Source organism: Rhea americana, unplaced genomic scaffold (genome assembly GCF_003343005.1).
Source record: "Rhea americana isolate MKP2758 unplaced genomic scaffold, rheAme1 scaffold_66, whole genome shotgun sequence".
Lineage (NCBI taxonomy): Eukaryota > Metazoa > Chordata > Aves > Rheiformes > Rheidae > Rhea > Rhea americana.
The window spans coordinates 1,972,554-1,991,098 of NW_028186823.1; the positions used below are offsets into that span (position 1 = coordinate 1,972,554).

The following is an 18,545-nucleotide window of genomic DNA, read 5'->3' on the forward strand; positions in this document are numbered from 1 at the left end:
CAGACTGTAGGTATAGTGAAAAATTTAAGGGACGCAAAGGGGAGCAGAGGGTGCTGATGTGAATGTTTGTATGAGTAAGTAAGATGCAGGGGTAAAATTACCTTTACACTGTACACTGTATTTATCTCTCTACTGCTTTGTTTGTGAAGGRTTGGTTATATATTAAAGAAGAAATTGTATATACAGTCTTTAATTCTGGCCTTCAATTGCAACAGGACACAGAGTTAAGAAGTTCACTCTTCTACTACTAATCTGCAGAGCCCACCAAGCATATTCAAAGRTTAAGTTTAAACTGAGATAAGGAAGCAAACATTTTGTTTGAGCACTTAGGGTTGGGTCTGGCTTTTAAAGACTGTTCCATTGTTAGCTAACACAAAAGCACTTTTAAATCCAGTATGCAGGAACGGTAGCAAATATACACCAGTGTGGGTTATCAGTGCAACAAACAGATTACTATGAATGAAGAGGCTCAATTTTAATAAGTTTTCTAAATTCCATTTACCTTCATTTTTAAGGGCATAGCCTGAGACTCTACCTGAATCTATACTGCCCCTACCAGGAGCAGGAGCCATAGTCACTTGACTTTGACGTAAGCTCTCTGTGACCATATGGTAGATGCCCATAATTCAGCTGTGAGCCTTCACACTCCACCTAAATGTAGGCTGAGCTCACACTGCATATAAATACCAACTGCCCTTGCAGCAGGTGATGCTGAAGCCCTTCCAGAAGATGAACCATGGCTAATTTGCCTCTCCGACATTAACCATCAGTGCTGCCACATGACAACATTCCTGGTCCACCCACACACTCCCTAAGCTTGTGCTTGGTTTGGAGGACAGGCAAAGCTTGAACAAGTCACCTTGTTATGTAGCCAAAGCCCATGGATTTAGATCTGGCAGYGCAGTTTCGTTGCATCCTGTCAGTATAAAGTGCTATACTTTCTTGGTGTGCCTCTAGCCTCACCTACAGACCACATTGGAACAAGTTTTGCATCACTCAGCAACAAGGAAAATGGAAACTTCATATCCAGGCTTAAAATATAGCAATATACCTCTGGATTAGTCCCAAATTAATAATTAACCTTGTTGTAAAGATAAGTTTTTTTCTGAACATGTTGACATAAGTCAAATCATTATAAAAATCATATGTTTCATATGCATGTTAGGATGAATAGAAAAAAACCCCTACTTTTAGTCTGTCATCTATTTTCTGTCTGGGTAAATAATAACTTTCAATCCAGGCATGAAGCAGATCATCTAAGATAAAATTAATGGAAYGTAAAACAGTGTTTCTTATGTCTTGGAATACTAGGTAAAAAGACAGAATAGCCCTSTTTGCCACTTTCTTTAATTTTTTAAAAACTTGATGCTTCTTCTAGTCAGCTTCATAAGAGGTTGCRCTCCATGTGGTAGTAAAATGCCTCTTCTGGTTCCTAGAGAGAGTAAAGCTAAAGGAAGATTGCGATTATCCTAGAATTAAGTCTTACTTATCAGTAGTTCTGTTAAAAGGCCATATCAAAGCAAGAATCTTCCTCCACTGCATTGAGAGGATTTGTTTTGGTAATTGTTATTGCACAGCTATAAAACAGGCACGTGTGAATAGTTAATGTGTATTAAATACTGATTCTCAAACACTTGTTAGAGGTGAATAAAAAGGTTTCTGAGCTATCAAAACCCTACAGACATACTTTCTTATAAAGGAAGAGAGAGAGAAGCAGCATTAAAGAAGCTGCTGGGTGTGGGGTGTGTGTGTGTGTGCATCAGCTAAGCTGATAAAAGGCCATTTTAAACTGACATAAAGGAAGTTGCACATGTGTAAGCAAATTAGTAAAATCATGCCTCTAGGTAAGTGGGTGAAAGYAATGCATCAGAGTATGTTCAGTGCATCTCTAACTAGAGCTCTGTAGAGTTCTATCATAGTAAATACAGAAGCTCTTGTTTGCRCAGGAAACTTGGCGATAGTTTAAATTGACTAGAAATAATTTAGTTAAGTGCAATCTCCTTCTGGAGATGCTCATTGATTTAAAGTATCTTATGTCAAATATAAATTAGAYTTCTCGACAATTTTTGTTGGTATTAGAAAATAATCTCTGTATCACACATCATTTAAAGTTCCCCTGTACATAACAGATAACAAACATAAAGATATCTAAGTTAAATAAMTCTAGATGTAGGCACCCTCCAGTCATCCTCCCAGAAGCATACACACATCTCTGTTTATTGGCGTGCTGTCGTAACTAGGCACCAAAGCACACTAGTCTCCAGGCCACACTGGAGATGCATAAAGCCTATTAATCCTTTACCCCAACTTTGCCAGTAGCTCCAGATCCAGTCATTCTCACTGGTAACAAATGGATCTCTTGAAGCACTGGCACACTCAGTTGTTCCCTGAAGGTTTACACTGGTGCAGTTAATATCGTATTACAAATTATGACTCAATCCACAGCTTGATCTCTTAGCTATGCTGGCTCCWCAAAGCATAAAAACAGAAACATCCTCCTTTTCTGTCCCCTGCCAGCTGTGTTTTGTCATAAAGGTTAACATTTCTGTGTTTGAATATATATAAGGATAAGATCACTAAGATAAAGAAAATCTTGTTTGTATATAACCACATATCTAGTGTTTTTTTACGCCTKTTTTCCGGGACCTCACTACCTGACCTGTGTTAGTCTCTATCAGTTGTTCAGAGCAGCTGAATTCCAGGTGGGTGAAGGTGACGATTTGCCTAAGGAGGGCAGAGCAATTGGCTTAGCCAGTGTGACACAAGCCCCTTATTATATGGTGCCTCCCATATGGCTCTCACTCGGATGGGACTGCAGCCACCCACAGCACTTTTGCACTTTTGATAGATCCAGAGGTTTCTAAGGAGGGGCAAACAGGTCAGGTGTGTGACCTTCTGTACAGCACAGCTCATAAAACATCGCCTAACTACTGAGTTCAGCATGTTTTCTGTATTCTGGTGGCTCTTACGACACTGCTGGATTAGACTGACAAACTGAGCTAATTTACGTAGGTTTGTTGAGTGACCCAGAAGAGTGGAAATATGCCAGAGGACAGACAACGCCTTTTCCTCCTACTGCTGATAGAAAAACAGCAAAATAAGTTAATCATAAGCAAAACCAGAGAAGTAACAGAGTGTTCCCCAGGCTGATGTTGTAGCCTTGTCTTGTGGAATGGCAGCACCCCWGCTAGAATTTTTTTCTCAGGTACTCAGTTTACTGAAACCTACTCTGTTGACTCAAAGCCATTCAAATACTCATGTTTACACCAGAGTAGTAAATAACTGGTTCCAGTTTTAGTGTTTCCTGGGCTTCTGGGGAACACATAATGGCCCAGGAACTAACAACATAGCTTCTACTTTTAACAGCAAGCCTTCCCCTTTGATTGTTTCCAAACTTGATGCAAGATATTGGTGCCCTTTAAAAAACTGTGTTCAATTTAGATATTTGGATTAAAACTCTAGCTGGAAATGGACTGTGCATGTCAGCAATGGCTTCTATTACTAGATCTGTGAARCCCTCTACTGGCCAAAGGAAAAACACTCCTGGCAAACCTTTTTTTTTTGTGTTAAGCTGACTATGAAGACTAAGATAGCATTCTCCTGCAGAAGCTCCTGTCTCTATTATTTTCCCTCTGACATTCAGCAAGTATATTCAGTGAAATAGAAGCTCTTTGAGGGTTTTTTTTGTGACAAGCTCAATGGCAGCCCTTTGAAAACAAAATTGATAAACAGTTGTCTATAATTAAGTGGGCTATAAATTGTTTTATTTCATTTCCTGYAGCTTTAAGAATGGCCATAGCACTGCTGCTAATGCTAAAGTTGCAACTGAAAGTCCTCATTGGGAGCTGTGTATATTTGGTCAACGGGAAGAAAGAAGAAAAGGAGGAGGTAACAGCATGATGCATCTGAAGAAAACTTATAAAAAGGTGAAGAAGAGGGAGTGAGAATATGCAACACTGGCCCTTGTCCTCCTTCACACCAACCTTCAGAATTTCCAAACAGTAGTGGGGGATTATGCTATCCATTTCAAAGGGCAACAGTGAAGAGAGCTTCTTGTCTAACTGCAGTAGGAACTATGACCTCCACATCTAGATTGTAACTAAATGCCTGTAGGAAACTTTAGTAATGCTTTATTGRTGGACATAATGGGTATTTAGTATTTTTGAAAATGCTGCTTTCATCTCAATGGCATTTATGATGTCTAGCTAAAACAAGAAAAAAAAAAAAGAAAATGATTCTATTTTGTGTACTTCTGGTGCTTTGTTTATACTTTACCATCTTTACAATTGTTTTAGTGGTATTTATTGATTATTTATTGGTTTGTATAGCATGAGAATAAGATACAATGTTGACAGCATCCTTTTCACTCCTTTAACACCTTTTTTCCTATTGGTCTTTAATTTCTGTTAGAGGTTAATTAGAAAATGCCAACAATACAAACTACAATATTACAGTGACAAAAGTTCAAGGCATTTCTGAAATATTTTTGTTAATACTGAAAGTTACCATGAGGAGAGATGATTGAGAAGTACCCAGAGAGGGGATTATTTTATTCAGGGAGACCAGTCTAAGCCTCCATATAATTTGGGCAATTGTATGCTAATGGAAAATCAGTGGTATGTGAAAGAAAGCTGTTGGGATTTTGGGAACACAGATATTTTGTGGAGGAAAAGCAAAATGTATAAAAAGGAAAAGGCTGATAGATCACAAAGAACAGTTCCCATTGCTAATGCTCAGAGTTCCGTGCGAAAAACAAGAGAGGTATCAGCCATTTTCTTCTTATAATCTTCATCAAACTTCTCGTTCTGTGCCACAGTGAAATAATTCTTCCAGTCCCCAACAGCCCCTACAAAACAGCAAAGCAAAATTAAAAAGATCAATTTGCTGGTACTTTTTGAAGCCCTTTAACCATAACTCACTAAATAGTTGTACTTGATTATTTCAAAACAAACAGACTACCAAGAAGGCAGAGCTGATGCGAAATAATAAACCTCAGCACCTTTTCTCATGAAAGGGGAAATGGAGTGATCCATTATTCCCTCAAAATCTTTAGTGTAGTTTGCCATGGGGTTTTCCTTCATTGTCTCAAACGTAGTGTGATGGACTATCTGGCTTAGAACCTCATTTTCTACATCCTTCTCCAGAAACTTCAGAATCTTTTGAATTTCACGCTTTGGATTCTGTGGAGACAACAAAGTGAGATAAGATAYGGAGCCAGGAAAAGCAAAGAAATCAAACGTAATGTTCAAGGTATAATTGTTGTCAGGATGAAAAGATCTGATTATTTGAAGWCTTACTGATACAGCAGGCATTATAATAGAAAACTACTGAGTGTATGTAGTAGCTACTGGCTTTCCAGGTTTTGAACAGAGTTCTATAATGTTCATCCTTTTACCTCCTTCATATCTTCATAGAATAGGTAGAGAATACGGTGCTTGTCTTTTGCCTTCCACCATCCTTTTACATGATCATACCAGGACCCCCAGAGCACTGAAAAAGAAAGAACATTGTCAACAACTTTAAATGCTCAGTTTGTCTTAAAGATGCCTGGAAACTGTGTTTCGCTGATAACTGGTGTCTGAGCACTTCCCAGCTGGTTTTGAATCACTGTGGCCATGACTACTGTGCTTTGTCCTGTACATAGCATTCACGTTGGCACAGGCATATGGATGTTCAGAACAGGATTCATGTCTGACTTTGATGGCAACAAATGGAGATACATCAAATGAAATGCCTAGGCTGCATTTACAACCAATGGAGAGAAACAGACATTTCTAGAGGGTGATTTATCTGATCARCTGGACCAGAAAAAGACTAAATTTCCCTTCCAACTTGCATTATTCTATGATTCTACCTAGTTTAAATATCTAGTATGCAATCAGAAGTGCCTGTTTCTTTCCAAGAAGTATCCCAGTCATAGCTGGTCAAACATAGTACCCAAAGTCTCCCTTAGATATGAGACTGTCAATGCTGGTCAAGGTAGTGGTGTCTCTAGGCCTATATGGTGGCAAAACATTAAGCATCTACAAAAGCTTTACTGACAAAAATTGCAGACTCTCATCCATGTGAGTAGGTTTTTCTTTCTTGAATATAGGCATTTCTTTTAGGAAAGGAAGAATCAACTTCTGGAGATGTCTTTCTCTAGCTAGATAATAGGCTTTGTCTCGATGTCTAATTTTTTAGACAGCTAAATTTAGGTGAAAAGACTCTCTTAACTCAAATTCACACTTCACAGAATTAAATCTTAGTTTCTTGTATATCAGGCTAGAGTGCAGCCATCAAACCACTGTTCCTTCCCCACTGGCTTCCAAGCAGGTTTTGTTTATCCTCAAAGAAAGAAGAGATGAAACCTGAAAATTGGATGTGATGATAGAATAAAGAGTAGCATATTTTTCGTAATGGGGACGTAAGGAGTGTATCCATCTTTTAGGTACTAATAAAACCCCTCAAATGAAGACAAATTACTCCTGAAACATTTTCAGTAGATATCCTTCCATTACTCTGTCAGCACTGGATTTCAAACTGTAGCTGAAATAAATAGATCAACATCATATATTTTTAAAATGAACAAAATCTCTTATACAAATTATTACAGTTCATCACCTTTTCCGGACATGAATTTCTCCACAAATTCCTCCCAGGTTCCTGGATCAGGCATTATTTTATTCATTCTGTGGAAATGGTAGTATGACACCAGGTTGTCTTTGGCATTTCTTGCCATGTAGATTATCTTTATTGGATTTAGAAAAAAGAGAGAAATATGAAATATGAAATTCCTCATATCTATATAGATGTTAAGCATATCCTGGAGTTTTCTCTTGGGCCTGAGTGATAAAGACTGAAGAGATTTATGATAACTTAGTTATGACTTGTTTAGTTTCATGCACACATTGTACATTAAAGGGAATATTGCTAGGGAGAACTCTTGGTTTCACAGGGATTCTGGAAACCATTTTCAGTCTTGTTTTATCTCACTTTTTCTCCAAGTAGAGTAGAATTGAGTCCTACCTCTCAACCTTACCTTACAGTTTTGTTTCCAGAAGGAGGGGGGTACCAGCTGCACAGGGAGATGAGTTTTTAGTGTTCGTGGAGAAGGCATAGCTTCAGCTAATTCCAGGCCTGTGGAATGTTTMATTGGAATGAATGACCTGTTATCTGAACTACATTAGTACTTTTTTTGCTATTCTCATAATGTGGATTTTTGACTGTGACTTTTTAGCAGTTCACCTTACAATTCACCTTCACCTGCTATAAACTATGTGGCAGTGCAACACATACACAGCATTACATAAGAATCCAGAAGCAACTTCAGCACTTCTAGAGAAATTTTTACCTATGTTTTCAAGGAGGAAAAGGGGAACACTTTATTCTTCTTGACTCCCTGGGTTTGCGCCTAGCCCCCTTAACTGCATCCCAAGGGACAGTTATAAATACCCAGTTATATATAATCAATCAGTCTTTTTCTTTCATGACATTTGGTGGTCTCCATTTTCTTTGCAGGTAAGAGACTGTTGTTTCTTTCTAGGATACAAAAAGAATATGCTGGGTGACCAGATTTTCTGAATGTTGTATGAAGGAAGACAGACCAGGAGGGGAAAGGATGAAGTTCAGAGTCTTTACACAGTGGATTTTGAATAGTTTTGGATATAAACAAATCCACGGGAATATGTGGGGATATGTAGATATGTGTTATTTCTTTTTTTCCCCATCCATTTTTCCCCATTTTTTTTTGTTGCCCCTATCAGAGAGAGGCATTCTTTTGTCTTGTATATGTCCACACAGTCTGACTTAGAAGAGAAAAATTAACACTCCTACTGTAGAGTCAGAAAAACTTAGCTTTAAATGTGGAGAGAGTCTGGTTTAAAGATTAGTGTGCAGTGGGAGTTCTTTGCTGGAGGGAAGGGTATTGCAGGAAGATCTCTTTGCAGAACAGTCAGGGTTGCTGGATGCCTGAATGCCTGATATCATGTTTAGATGACTAGACTCTAGAATTTAACAGAATTTATTAAAAACAGTAGTAAAWCTACTGAAAATAGCAATCACTTTCTGGGAATACATCCAAGACAGGCTTCTGCTCCATATAACATGTAATCTCAGAGTGAGATTTAATTGCCTGCATTTTGCTATTTTATCTGCTGCTGTGTCAGGTACTGTGAAGTATCACACATGGCTTTCAGATRCCACCCCAGCTTGACATGGTCTTCATAGGGCCTGTGTCTTATCTGCCAGCCTTGCCTAGGCTTGGATAACACTAGATATTTATGTTAAGGCAACCAAACTGAGCMCTGATGCCTGACAGTGCACCGTACAGTGACAAAGCAAATCAGAGCTCTTGTAGGAGACCTGTGTCATGAGCAGTGGATACTGTCTGGGTAGACTGTGTTGTTTCATTTTGTCCAAAACACAATCTTATCGCTATGATATTTACCTGAGTAACTCTGAATCGAAGACTTTGGGATACACCACTCAAGGAAAGGATGCCGTTTGTAAGTACTGGCACGTCTACACTTCTGCATATCTCCATTGTTTTGAATCATATCCACTATTTCCTGGGTCCACGTGGTACCTGAAAATGTTAGTGTTTKTATTTTTCCCTTAGGAAAAGCTGAGAGTCAATCTGTCAGAGGACTGGAAACCGAAAAGATAGATTCCACACTAAAGGAGGAAGGGACAGCACAGAAGGTGATGGACAAAGTGGAAAGAGATGATAGTGGTGGTGGTGGGGAAATGCTTTATTAGAAATAGAGAGGTAATTTCCAAAGCAAAGTTTCAGGGACTCCAGTTTGGGACAACTTTTTTCATGTTGATAGAAATATCCTCATGCACACTCCAGTGTTGAAAAAAGGTCTGGCATAAACTCACTGTTATTTGGAGGTTGTGTTGTTTGCAAGAGTGAAATTCCCTCCTCCTTATTTTTATACCTCTCAAAAATTCAGCTATTTCGATGCTTGTTTTTATCCTGAATTTGAATGAAAAAAAATGAAATATCTGAACTTTTGAGTGAATTAAAAGTTTCAAACAGTTTAGAAATACAAAAAGGTTGCAGTATTTCCTATGTTCTCGTCTGAAATGCTTTCATGAAGGTCAGTATAACATCAAACTTCRTCTGCCTGAGCTTTTGCAGTATCTTGTAAGGGTTACAGAATTTTGTCTCTCATGTGCCTCTTTTCCCTTATGGCTGTGATCACGAGCTTAACCACGCTTCCCCTGAGGTACTATAGCAGATCAACTAGAGGACAGGCTAGGGGATAATATGCACAACAATGTGGGCATGAAACTGTACCCTTAACAAGGTGCTTGCGCTATGCAGTTTTGGAAGTGGCAATGTAATGTCAAATTGACTCCGAGCTGTTTATTTCTTTTCAGTTCGAAGGCTGAGGTATTTTAATCCAGGCTGATCAAAATAACATCTTTTGCTTTCAGTATACCTGACATAAACTAAAAGCTTTCAGCAAAATTTACTTTTCCTATGAAAATAATCAATTTGTATAACAATCATCTTTTTTTTTTGCTGAACAAAAACTTAAAAAATCTTGTGAACTCCAGTCATTAACTTCTTGTGATCATCAAATGTTCCTGAACTTGCTCTTGAAGCCCCTAAACTGTACATGCTTTTGTTCATCCAGAATTAATATTGGATATTTGTTATTCAATGGGATTTTTTTGTAATAAGTATAATGGGGCTGGTCAAGAGGAGAAATGGTAATACATGCATTAAGTGGCCAGTCTCCAATTAAATACAAATATGAGTTAGGTAGACTGTAGATTGATGGTGGGTAGTTTATTGGCTGCCATTATTAAGTGAGCTAATTTCTTATTCATAAGACATTCCCAGAATCACTACTGATTTATACCAAGTCATTAACCAAATCATAGTAAAATTAATAGTTCAGCCAGGTTCTATTATTTACTTAGTAAACAATGATTTTAACTAAGTGTTGTTAAATCATTACTTATTGATTGAAAAGTTCTAGTGTTGTCATTAATATATCTGCACATAATCTAAATGAAAGAAAACAACAAGTCTATGTAATCAGGCTTTGATCATTTGAACTTTGATAGTAATGGATTATTGTTATTTCATTTCCCTTAAAGTAATCAGAAGTTACAGTTACAGCTGTCAGAGCTTCACCTCTTTAAAATGTTAAGTCTGCTTTGGGATGGAACACATCTCAGTCACAATAGAAAACCTTAATTTTAAATTCCAATAGTAAGTAATATCCCAAACAATTCTCTTCTGTTTCCTACACACACAAACCTGCTTTTGCATAGGTTGCAATGAGCAGATCATCAGGTCGGGCTCTGAAGTTCCAAACTTGGTCCCATATGCTGCATATTATTTTTGTTAAGGTAACACCTTCCATTTCATTTGTCTCAGTGCTGCTCACTATCTCTTGTAGACTCAGATCTTCCATTTTATCCAAGGCCATTGTGTACTGCTTGAARAAGGAAAGGATTGGAAATGAACGTGTTTGTTCTGTAAAGAAATCTAAATTTACTCTTTAATTCTTAGGGTCTCTTTTATTGACTGAAGTCCATATCTTCTGATTCTTCTAATTTATTTGCCTATGATTAGACATATCTGTATCTATATCTATATCGACTCCTTAGAGCACAATTTAATTTTCAGAAATTCTTGGCATATTTTTGCTCTTGTTTCTCAGCAGCTCTAAAAATCACTCCATTTTCTCAGATTCCAAAAGAGAAAAAAATACCATATTTCCATGTTGAACATTTTAGCAAATCTATTTACTGTAAGATACTGACTAGAAGTTGGTTGTCTTTGAAAGGCAAGAAAAAGTAGTTTGGAGTTTTGAGGAGAGAGGASAGAGTATGACAGTTCCCACTGAAGTCAGCATAAAGACTCAACCCCTCTTGCTTAAAGAAAATCAACATAAAGTTTTGCTGACACACCTGGGGCCTACCTATGTTAACCATCACCAGCAACAGAATAATTAGAAATAGCATGTCTGCTACAAACTGATACTCACAAAAGTATTTGCAGGGCTCTTCTGTATTTTGTTCCTAGAACTTTCTRCTTTCAGAATTCTTTGCTGTACACTGAAGTTTGATGCTGATAAATAACCTGAACGAGATAGAACATTAAACAAAGGTTGTTAGACTTTAGTAATTTAAATCGATCCAGTTAGGTCTACAGCCTATCATACAGTTTTACAATAACTAGTTATTCATTTCTGGAGTTCTCCCAAGTAAGTCAGAAGCTGTTAGCCGTAACCTTCAGAGCCTCAGAATGTAATCAGAGGAAAATTCTGGTTAAGGGCAGGAGGGTACAGAAATCATCTCAGTTATGAATATGAGTCAGAAAAGAAAGAAGAAACACTTCAATCTCAACAGCAAGCATTGCCACAAATATTTCCTTTTGTTTCCTTGTCTACTTATACCTGTTTTTGTATAGATTCTGTCGAACAGATCAAGAAATCAGGTTGATGGCTGGGCACTGACCTGTGAAATTAAAAAAAAAAGGGGGGGGGGGGAAGGAACTAGCCGGAGAATTTTTTCATGCTTGAATGTCTTCAGTCCTTGGATGTATTGATAACTGTGCATTGACTTTGATCTTCAGGCAGAAGCAGGATGAAAATGTGGGTGGAGTTTCTATTCCTCCTATGAATGTGAGGAGAGCGAAGAAGGAGGTATAGCAGCACCCAGTAGCTGAACAAATTTACTGACAATGATACAGACAAGTTTAAAATAATCTTGCTGCAGTTACTGGCAGATGTTTAATGTTGTTATAGGTAAGGAATCATAGTTTAGATGAGAATTCTAAGTAGTATTCATTCACAGGATTAAAAAGGTGTTCGTAAACCAAGGCTGAAAATTTAGAATAATTAGAATAATTGATCTTCTTCCTAATATTTAATCTGAATTGCTAGAATAGTTCGTTGTTTGTTAACACCAAACGTCAATGGGACTGMATGAAGTAAAATAAATCTTATTCCATTTTCACCATGTACTGCACACAGCTTACCTGATAGACGTCTAAAGGTCTGTTTCATCACTGAGGTTAGCAATTTTGGTTTTAAAGCACTATCTAGGCAGGTTCACTTCTTAACTAGCATGGCATTACAGGGTTTGGGGTCACTGAATGTTGAAGCAGTGTTTCTTTACGAAGTTTTAAGTCCCTTCCTATCTTTAAATCTATACTGGGAGAGATACTGATGTGCCCCAGACTAGCTGCAAACAGCATACTAACATTGGTAACCAACAGAGTATTGGTGATATTTTAGCATCTAGTTCCCAGTCTCTACAGTCATCTTGAAATGTTTGTATGCATTGGAAATGTTCTTCTTGGGCAAAAAGTAGCTCAGTTCAGCTGAACTCAAATAGTCTTGAATTGACTGTGTTCATGAAGGAAAATTATTTTGAAAAAATAGCTAACAGGCATTGCTTCTGTCTTCCATTAAAGGCACGCAAGTGCTGTGAGTCCTCAAGGTCCTGTTTGGTCAYACTTTGGATGGCCTGGAGCATTTGTATGTAAAATGGCTTTTTGTCATCTCCATTTTTTTAAAAAAGAAAAATTCATACATCATAACCAAATGAAGATGTGGCCATCCTTGCACTAATCCTACCCTAATAGGGGGGCTAGTCAGCATGGCCATTGGGGTCCAAAGAGCAATTCAGCTTCCCAAGTGTGAGATGGCGTGTTCTGCTGAGTCTGTTAGCTGTTGGCTTAGTTCTTYGCTGACTGCGGTTGGAGTTTAGGTATCTAGCTTACAAAGGGTCACCCTCTATTTTAGGGCACAAGTGGGAAATGAGGAGCATGTAGCAAAGTACTGAGCTATGTATGTCTCTATAAATGAATGAAGAGACGAAGAGAGAAGGTGATTGCAGGATACTCTGTACACAGAAAACACAACATGTAGGAAAAAAAGTGGAATTGTCAGAGAGAAGGGGAGAGAGAGGGATAGAATGATTTTTTTTTTCATGCAATTAATAACATAGAGTTAGAAGGTCCCCTTTGAAGAGCTGTGGGAAGCAGAGAATAGGTAGCATTCACTGTACAATTTCAGGAAAAGTTTCCAAAAAATTAGAAAACAAAGAAACTGAAGTGACCACTTGATTGGCTTTAAGGCAACAACATTTTTTCTGGCTTTGAGAMAAGATTTTTAGCCTGAAGGTTGACAATACCAGAACTAACAAGTAACATAGAACAAACAGAGAATATAAGGTTAAGGTGTCACATTTCTCTTTCTGTTTTCCATGATACTTTACCGTGACCATTATTCTCAGGTTCTGTGATCAGAGGAGCTGTAATTTTCCTCCCTGTGGAAGCTGATGCTGATTTCCTTTGTCCTTCTCACACCTACCTTCACCTGAAAGTTCAGAGTCTAGTGGGAAAGGGTACTCACACCCCTTTCAGTTACACAACCATCTTGATAATGCACTAATCCTCAAAGTAAACCAGCTAGCCTGTTTGAACAAAGAAAAACTCAGGAGCTGCCTATCATCTGGTTCTCCCCTATTGCAGCTGTGAATCTGAGTAGCCTGTGAACAGCCTGCTGTGTCAGGTATCCTGGAGCAAGGTCAGAAAACTCCACCTGCAGCTCTAAAACTACTTCCAAAGTAGGCAATAGGTGATGGATTTCTCCCGCTGTGAAAAGGGGATGTGGGGGGTGAACTGGTTGGCCCATGGTCTAGGTTTCTGGGTCAGGACTGTGGGCAAATCTGAGAAGACACCAGACATTGCCTGCAAAGAGCTTCCTCATGCTTCCCCATGCAAAGTGCACTAGTTTTATTTTATTTTATTTTAGCYTGYGTGAACATACTTAGATCTTTACCTAGCCATTTAATGGAGACGGTCACGGGAAGATACTGTTGGATAACTCACAGCATGGATACAAGTGACTGTGAATCRGGAATAGGGCTTACCTGCCCTTGGAAGCATTCTTGATGTTCAGCATTGTGAGTGAGGTTGGGGTGGTTAGCATTAGGTTCATAAAATCTGTATCTAATCAGCAAAGGAAGGACGAAGGAGGAATAGAGATGCTTTTATCTTACATTTGTCCTCATCTCCATTCCTTAAATCTACATGTGGTTAGCCAGCAAGTCACCTGGTGATAACTGTCTGTGAGTCTCTCATCTAGTTCCGTGTAAAATTGTCTTTCCAGTTTTTAACAGCCACAGAGAGCTTCAGGAATACTACCTTAGAAGATAACTAGCCTTGTTTTGTGGCGCTTCAGAGTACTTAGTGCTTGGCTGAACTGCCTCCCCCTTTGCTCACTCTGACGGTTCAGCCTCCCCTTGGCACAGTGTTGCCAGAGCTGCTTCAGGGATAATGGCACGTTTGCACTACTTACTTCCAAGCTTTTATACGGTGGCATAGATTTATTATTGTTTCTTCTAGCTTTGCCTTGATGTGAAATGAAAAGCAGAAGTGTGCAGCCTGGAGGCCCTTAAATAGTTTTTTGAGTCAAGACCCCATTAATACATGTTGCTGCTATGCTTCATGACTTTCCATGCCCACACCGTGCTGTTCTTGACGTTAATATGACTACTAATATGAGCAGAGACATTCAGATGTTACTGACCAGAACATCTGAGGGAAGTTAAGCAAAGATACCACACCACCACACTGGAGTCAAAACTAGAAGAAAGTAGATGAGTAAAGACAGATTTATTTTGTTAGCCCTCCAGGCTCTGGAGCCAGGTCTATGTTATGTTTTGTGATTCTTCAAGAAGGGATATTTAGAATCTCTTCTTTGACTCCTACTAAATATATCATTTTTAGGCCTTTTTAGATCAAAAAAAAAAAAAAAAACAACAAAAAAAAAAAAAAGAAAAAGATTATTTAGGATATAATCTGTGCTTCCAATTACTATCTGAATCTTTTATTTCTTTAAAATCATTAATAGAACATTTTCACTGTAGATAACTGTTTTAATTTTTATGTTGGATTTAAGCCTTGTTGCATTTTAGGTTTAATCAAGAATCACAGCAGAACTTTCAAAATGTGTTAGAAAAAGAGTGTTTTCTGTTGTTAGTCATACCAGATCAGACTAGCAGCGAGATGAAGGCTATGAGTCTTGCAACGATATCCAGTACTACAAATATGATTTTAAGTCTAATTTTCTTCAGATTTGGTCTGTATCTAGCTGCCTATATGCTCTAGGGAACTATATATTAAAAATTAAAATCTATATTAAAATCTACAGCTGATATATTTGAGCTTTTAAAAATATTTTTTCCTTGTTATGCTTAGTGTTTATTTTACATTTATCTAAAACTCTCGTCTCCCTCTACTGGACAAAAGATATTAACAAAATCATTTTAATATTATATTTGAAAGATCTTGAAATCCTGAGGTACTCACTTATGTTTTCCATTCAGAAATATGCATACTCTGAAGAAACAGAAGAACATGCAGAACAGACCAAGGTTTCACTTTCAGACTTTCTGAGTTTTAAAGATGGGTGCTTCTTGCTGTTGTTGGCAACTAAATAAAAAGACCTGTCAGTCGAAGGGTACAACCCGAGGCAATGAAAGCTTTATGTATGGTGGGACACAGCTAGAGTTAATCACAAATATATCCCATAATGGACTCTGGCTGTCAACATTCCCGCTGATATCTGTAAAAAGGGAATATTGCTACCAATCTTCACAATTTATGTTGTGATGGTTAATTAATGAATGTCTGGGTTACAGCAACATGCTGTAGAGATAGTCATATATTTATATAATAGCAAAATAAATACCATGGAAAACAGTAAGTGTTAAACATGGAAAGGTAAGTCCTAAAGCTTTGATTCAGCAAAAATTTTAAGCACAATACTTAAATAATATTTGCTATCAGCAAAGCACTTATGTTCCATTACCATCACACTGCAGATTTTGTTTTTTTGCTTTAAGTATCTTCTCTCCTGCAGAGTTTCCTGTTAGAGGAAATGATGGAGTCCACAGTTTGTATAATTCTGACCAAACTCTGCATGTGCTGGGGTCACAAAGTCACATTTTTTTACAATCTTGTTATTGTTAGCATGAATAGTCAGGTGATAAAATTTAATTGGACTCCTACAGCTTTTTCCAAATATTTTTTTCCAAGAAAATATGCATATGAAATACTGCAGTGTCAATCTGTCAGCAGCAATACATGCTTTTGGCATTGTTTCTTGAAATTACTTTGTAGAAATGAAAGGTCAAGTATTCACTAGGCAGGATAACACATTCTCAGTTGTAAATGAGATTTGGTTTAGAGCCACAAGGGAAAAACAGAAGCTTATAACAAGCAGTTACAGAGTTTTGTGCCCTTTATATATGAAATGATGGAATTTACTTACTTGCAAGCATTACTTAGCATGTTAATACATGATTCCCAGTTGTATGCAGACTCCACTTTGCTAGTGAGCTCAGTTTGGACAGTGCTGACACAACTGGCATTGCTTGATATAGATAGGATAAAAGCAATTCATTTGTCTTGTGTTGAATCCTGTGAATCCAGGATCACACTTAAGCTTAAGGTGGATGTTTCTTCAAGCAAAAATCTACGTTAGAGGACTTGGGAGCGTATCTTGGATTTAGGTGCATGACGCATCTGTGTCCTCATTCCCACTTGAAGCAAGCCCCAGACTATATGATGTGGCTGGGGGACTGGTGTGCCAAGACCCCAGTTCATGCTGTGATCATTCAGAAATAAAGACATATGCAGCCTAAGAGCRATATAAGCTAAGAGCCTAAGGCTCAGGCCAGGTTTATATGTCCAAGCTTCCATGTAGCCAGCATACGTAGCTTGATGAGTAAATGCTAACTGAGCAGATACCTTCCTTCTCCGCAGAGCAGTGCAAAATGGAAAAGTAATTTATTTCCTCTGGCCCTGCTTGTCAACCTGTCCTGCAGCTACCAAATTATACTACAAAAGAAATGCTTTCTTAAATATGCGCTCTAAAAAATAGTGCAAGTTGTCCATAGGTCTCTATTGATTCGTTTATATCAATATATGCATCTCATTCCTAAAGTTAATTCCAGGATTTTAATTCTGTTTCTAAATAGATAGAATAAGGTGTTATGCATTGTATTTACAGATCCAAATATATGTTTCATGCCACAGTAGTACTGGGGTTTCTTTTATTGGTTGTCTTGTCAAACTGATGTGGAAATATTTGTATATGAACCAAACATCTGCTCTGCGGCTTAGCTACTTGTAACTGTCTATGCTTGTATTAGGTGAAGTTATTCAGCAGGCCATTTGCATGATTCAGTTTATTAAACCTTCTTTACAGATGTAAGCAAACCCTCTTTGGAGGGATTTTGTGAACTGACATACCTGTCCTCTTTCAACTAGCATTTCTTTCTGAGGCTCCAGTTTGATCATCTATTAAGTGTTTGTACTATAGTGTCAGAACAAAACAGCATGAAAGCCAAGGAAAACATATCTGCTCTTAAGAACCTGTATGCAGGGGCTCCTTTATAGAGCATGTGAAAGAGGAAAAGTAGCTTCACTACCATCTTAAGGGTCCCTTGGGACTACTGGCAACCACAGTAAGTTAGATCTCTTCAAAGGCTATGTGAACCTGGGAAATCAGATCAGAGCAAAACTGAGTAAGACATGTGCAAAGATGATCAATTTACAATTATTTCCTGAGAAGAAATACACACTTCTTTATTGCTGAAGAGTGGAGACTGGGAATTTAATTCTGGGATGTTCTGGCAGTGTATGAGGATGCTCAAGTGCTATCCTGGGCTACTTGAGGCACTAAAACATCTTGACCTTTCATCTGGAACAATCAAATGGAGTTTTGCTTAAGTGGCACATCTGCTGTTCAAGCTGGGACATCGTTGCATGAAGGCTGTCATTCCCAGATCTAAAGACATTTGCTTATCCAACCAAATTATAACTCTAGTCTCCTTTTTACAAACATCTGCTTGGAGGCAGTGAAATCTCTCTGGAAGTGAAGAATCAGAAAGCAGCTTCAGAAACTTTCATACAGTGTCAAACTTGTGATCATTAGCCAAATTTCTCTCTGAAATTCTGCAAGTCCAATGATACTTCTTCACTCTGGTGCTGCTTAGTTCTGGGAAATCCTCATATGAATATTTCATAACTTCATAATCCAAATAATACAAACAAGCAAAATTTCAAACATATACGCTGTCATTTTTTCATAACAATAGGTCCACGTGTAACAATATTTGTTAGGAAGCAGAAAGAACGTTATATGTGAAATATCTGAGCACTAAGAAATGTTTACTATTAAGGATTATAAAAAATTCCCTCTTGGCAGTGACTATCTTTATGTACGGTTATAAAAAGATCTTACTCAGTTAAACACAATTCAGTGACGGAAAGCAAGGTTGTAAAATTTTTTAGTAGGTTTTCTTGTAAGTATAAAAATTAAATTATTACCACCAACATTTTATCGGGAACGTTCATTAGCAGATCAAAATCTTATACTTTCCATAAGTAAACAAGTGATATTTTCACTTCACTTGCATGCTCTGATACAGGAAAGAAGCTTTAGCTTACAACAATGATGCCTTAATGGTACACATTTTGAAAGGATTTTATTTATTTATTTTGAAAAGTCTATTAACAT

General features: G+C 37.8%; 1 protein-coding gene across 1 annotated transcript; it reads right to left on the reverse strand.

Moving 5' to 3' along the window:
• Positions 1 to 4,733: 4,733 nt before the first annotated feature.
• Positions 4,734 to 15,066, reverse strand: SULT1C4 (sulfotransferase family 1C member 4). The gene is made up of 8 exons (XM_085320776.1): positions 15,049 to 15,066; positions 10,259 to 10,436; positions 8,429 to 8,566; positions 7,022 to 7,119; positions 6,604 to 6,730; positions 5,396 to 5,490; positions 5,000 to 5,180; positions 4,734 to 4,846 (listed from the first exon to the last, which is right to left on the reverse strand). The coding sequence occupies exons 2-8, from the start codon at positions 10,428 to 10,430 to the stop codon at positions 4,734 to 4,736; spliced, it is 924 nt and encodes a 307-aa protein (XP_085176902.1). The 5' UTR covers positions 10,431 to 10,436; positions 15,049 to 15,066.
• Positions 15,067 to 18,545: the final 3,479 nt, after the last annotated feature.

Bases quoted from the DNA above. Each gene is read 5' to 3' on its own strand.
- SULT1C4 (XM_085320776.1), bottom strand. From the start codon at position 10,430: ATGGCCTTGGATAAAATGGAAGATCTGAGTCTACAAGAGATAGTGAGC. The intron at 6,731-7,021 runs GTAAGGTTGAGA...AATCCAATAAAG, and splicing joins TCTGGAAACAAAACTGTAAG to ATAATCTACATGGCAAGAAA. The intron at 5,491-6,603 runs GTGATGAACTGT...TTTCTTTTTCAG, and splicing joins GAAATTCATGTCCGGAAAAG to TGCTCTGGGGGTCCTGGTAT.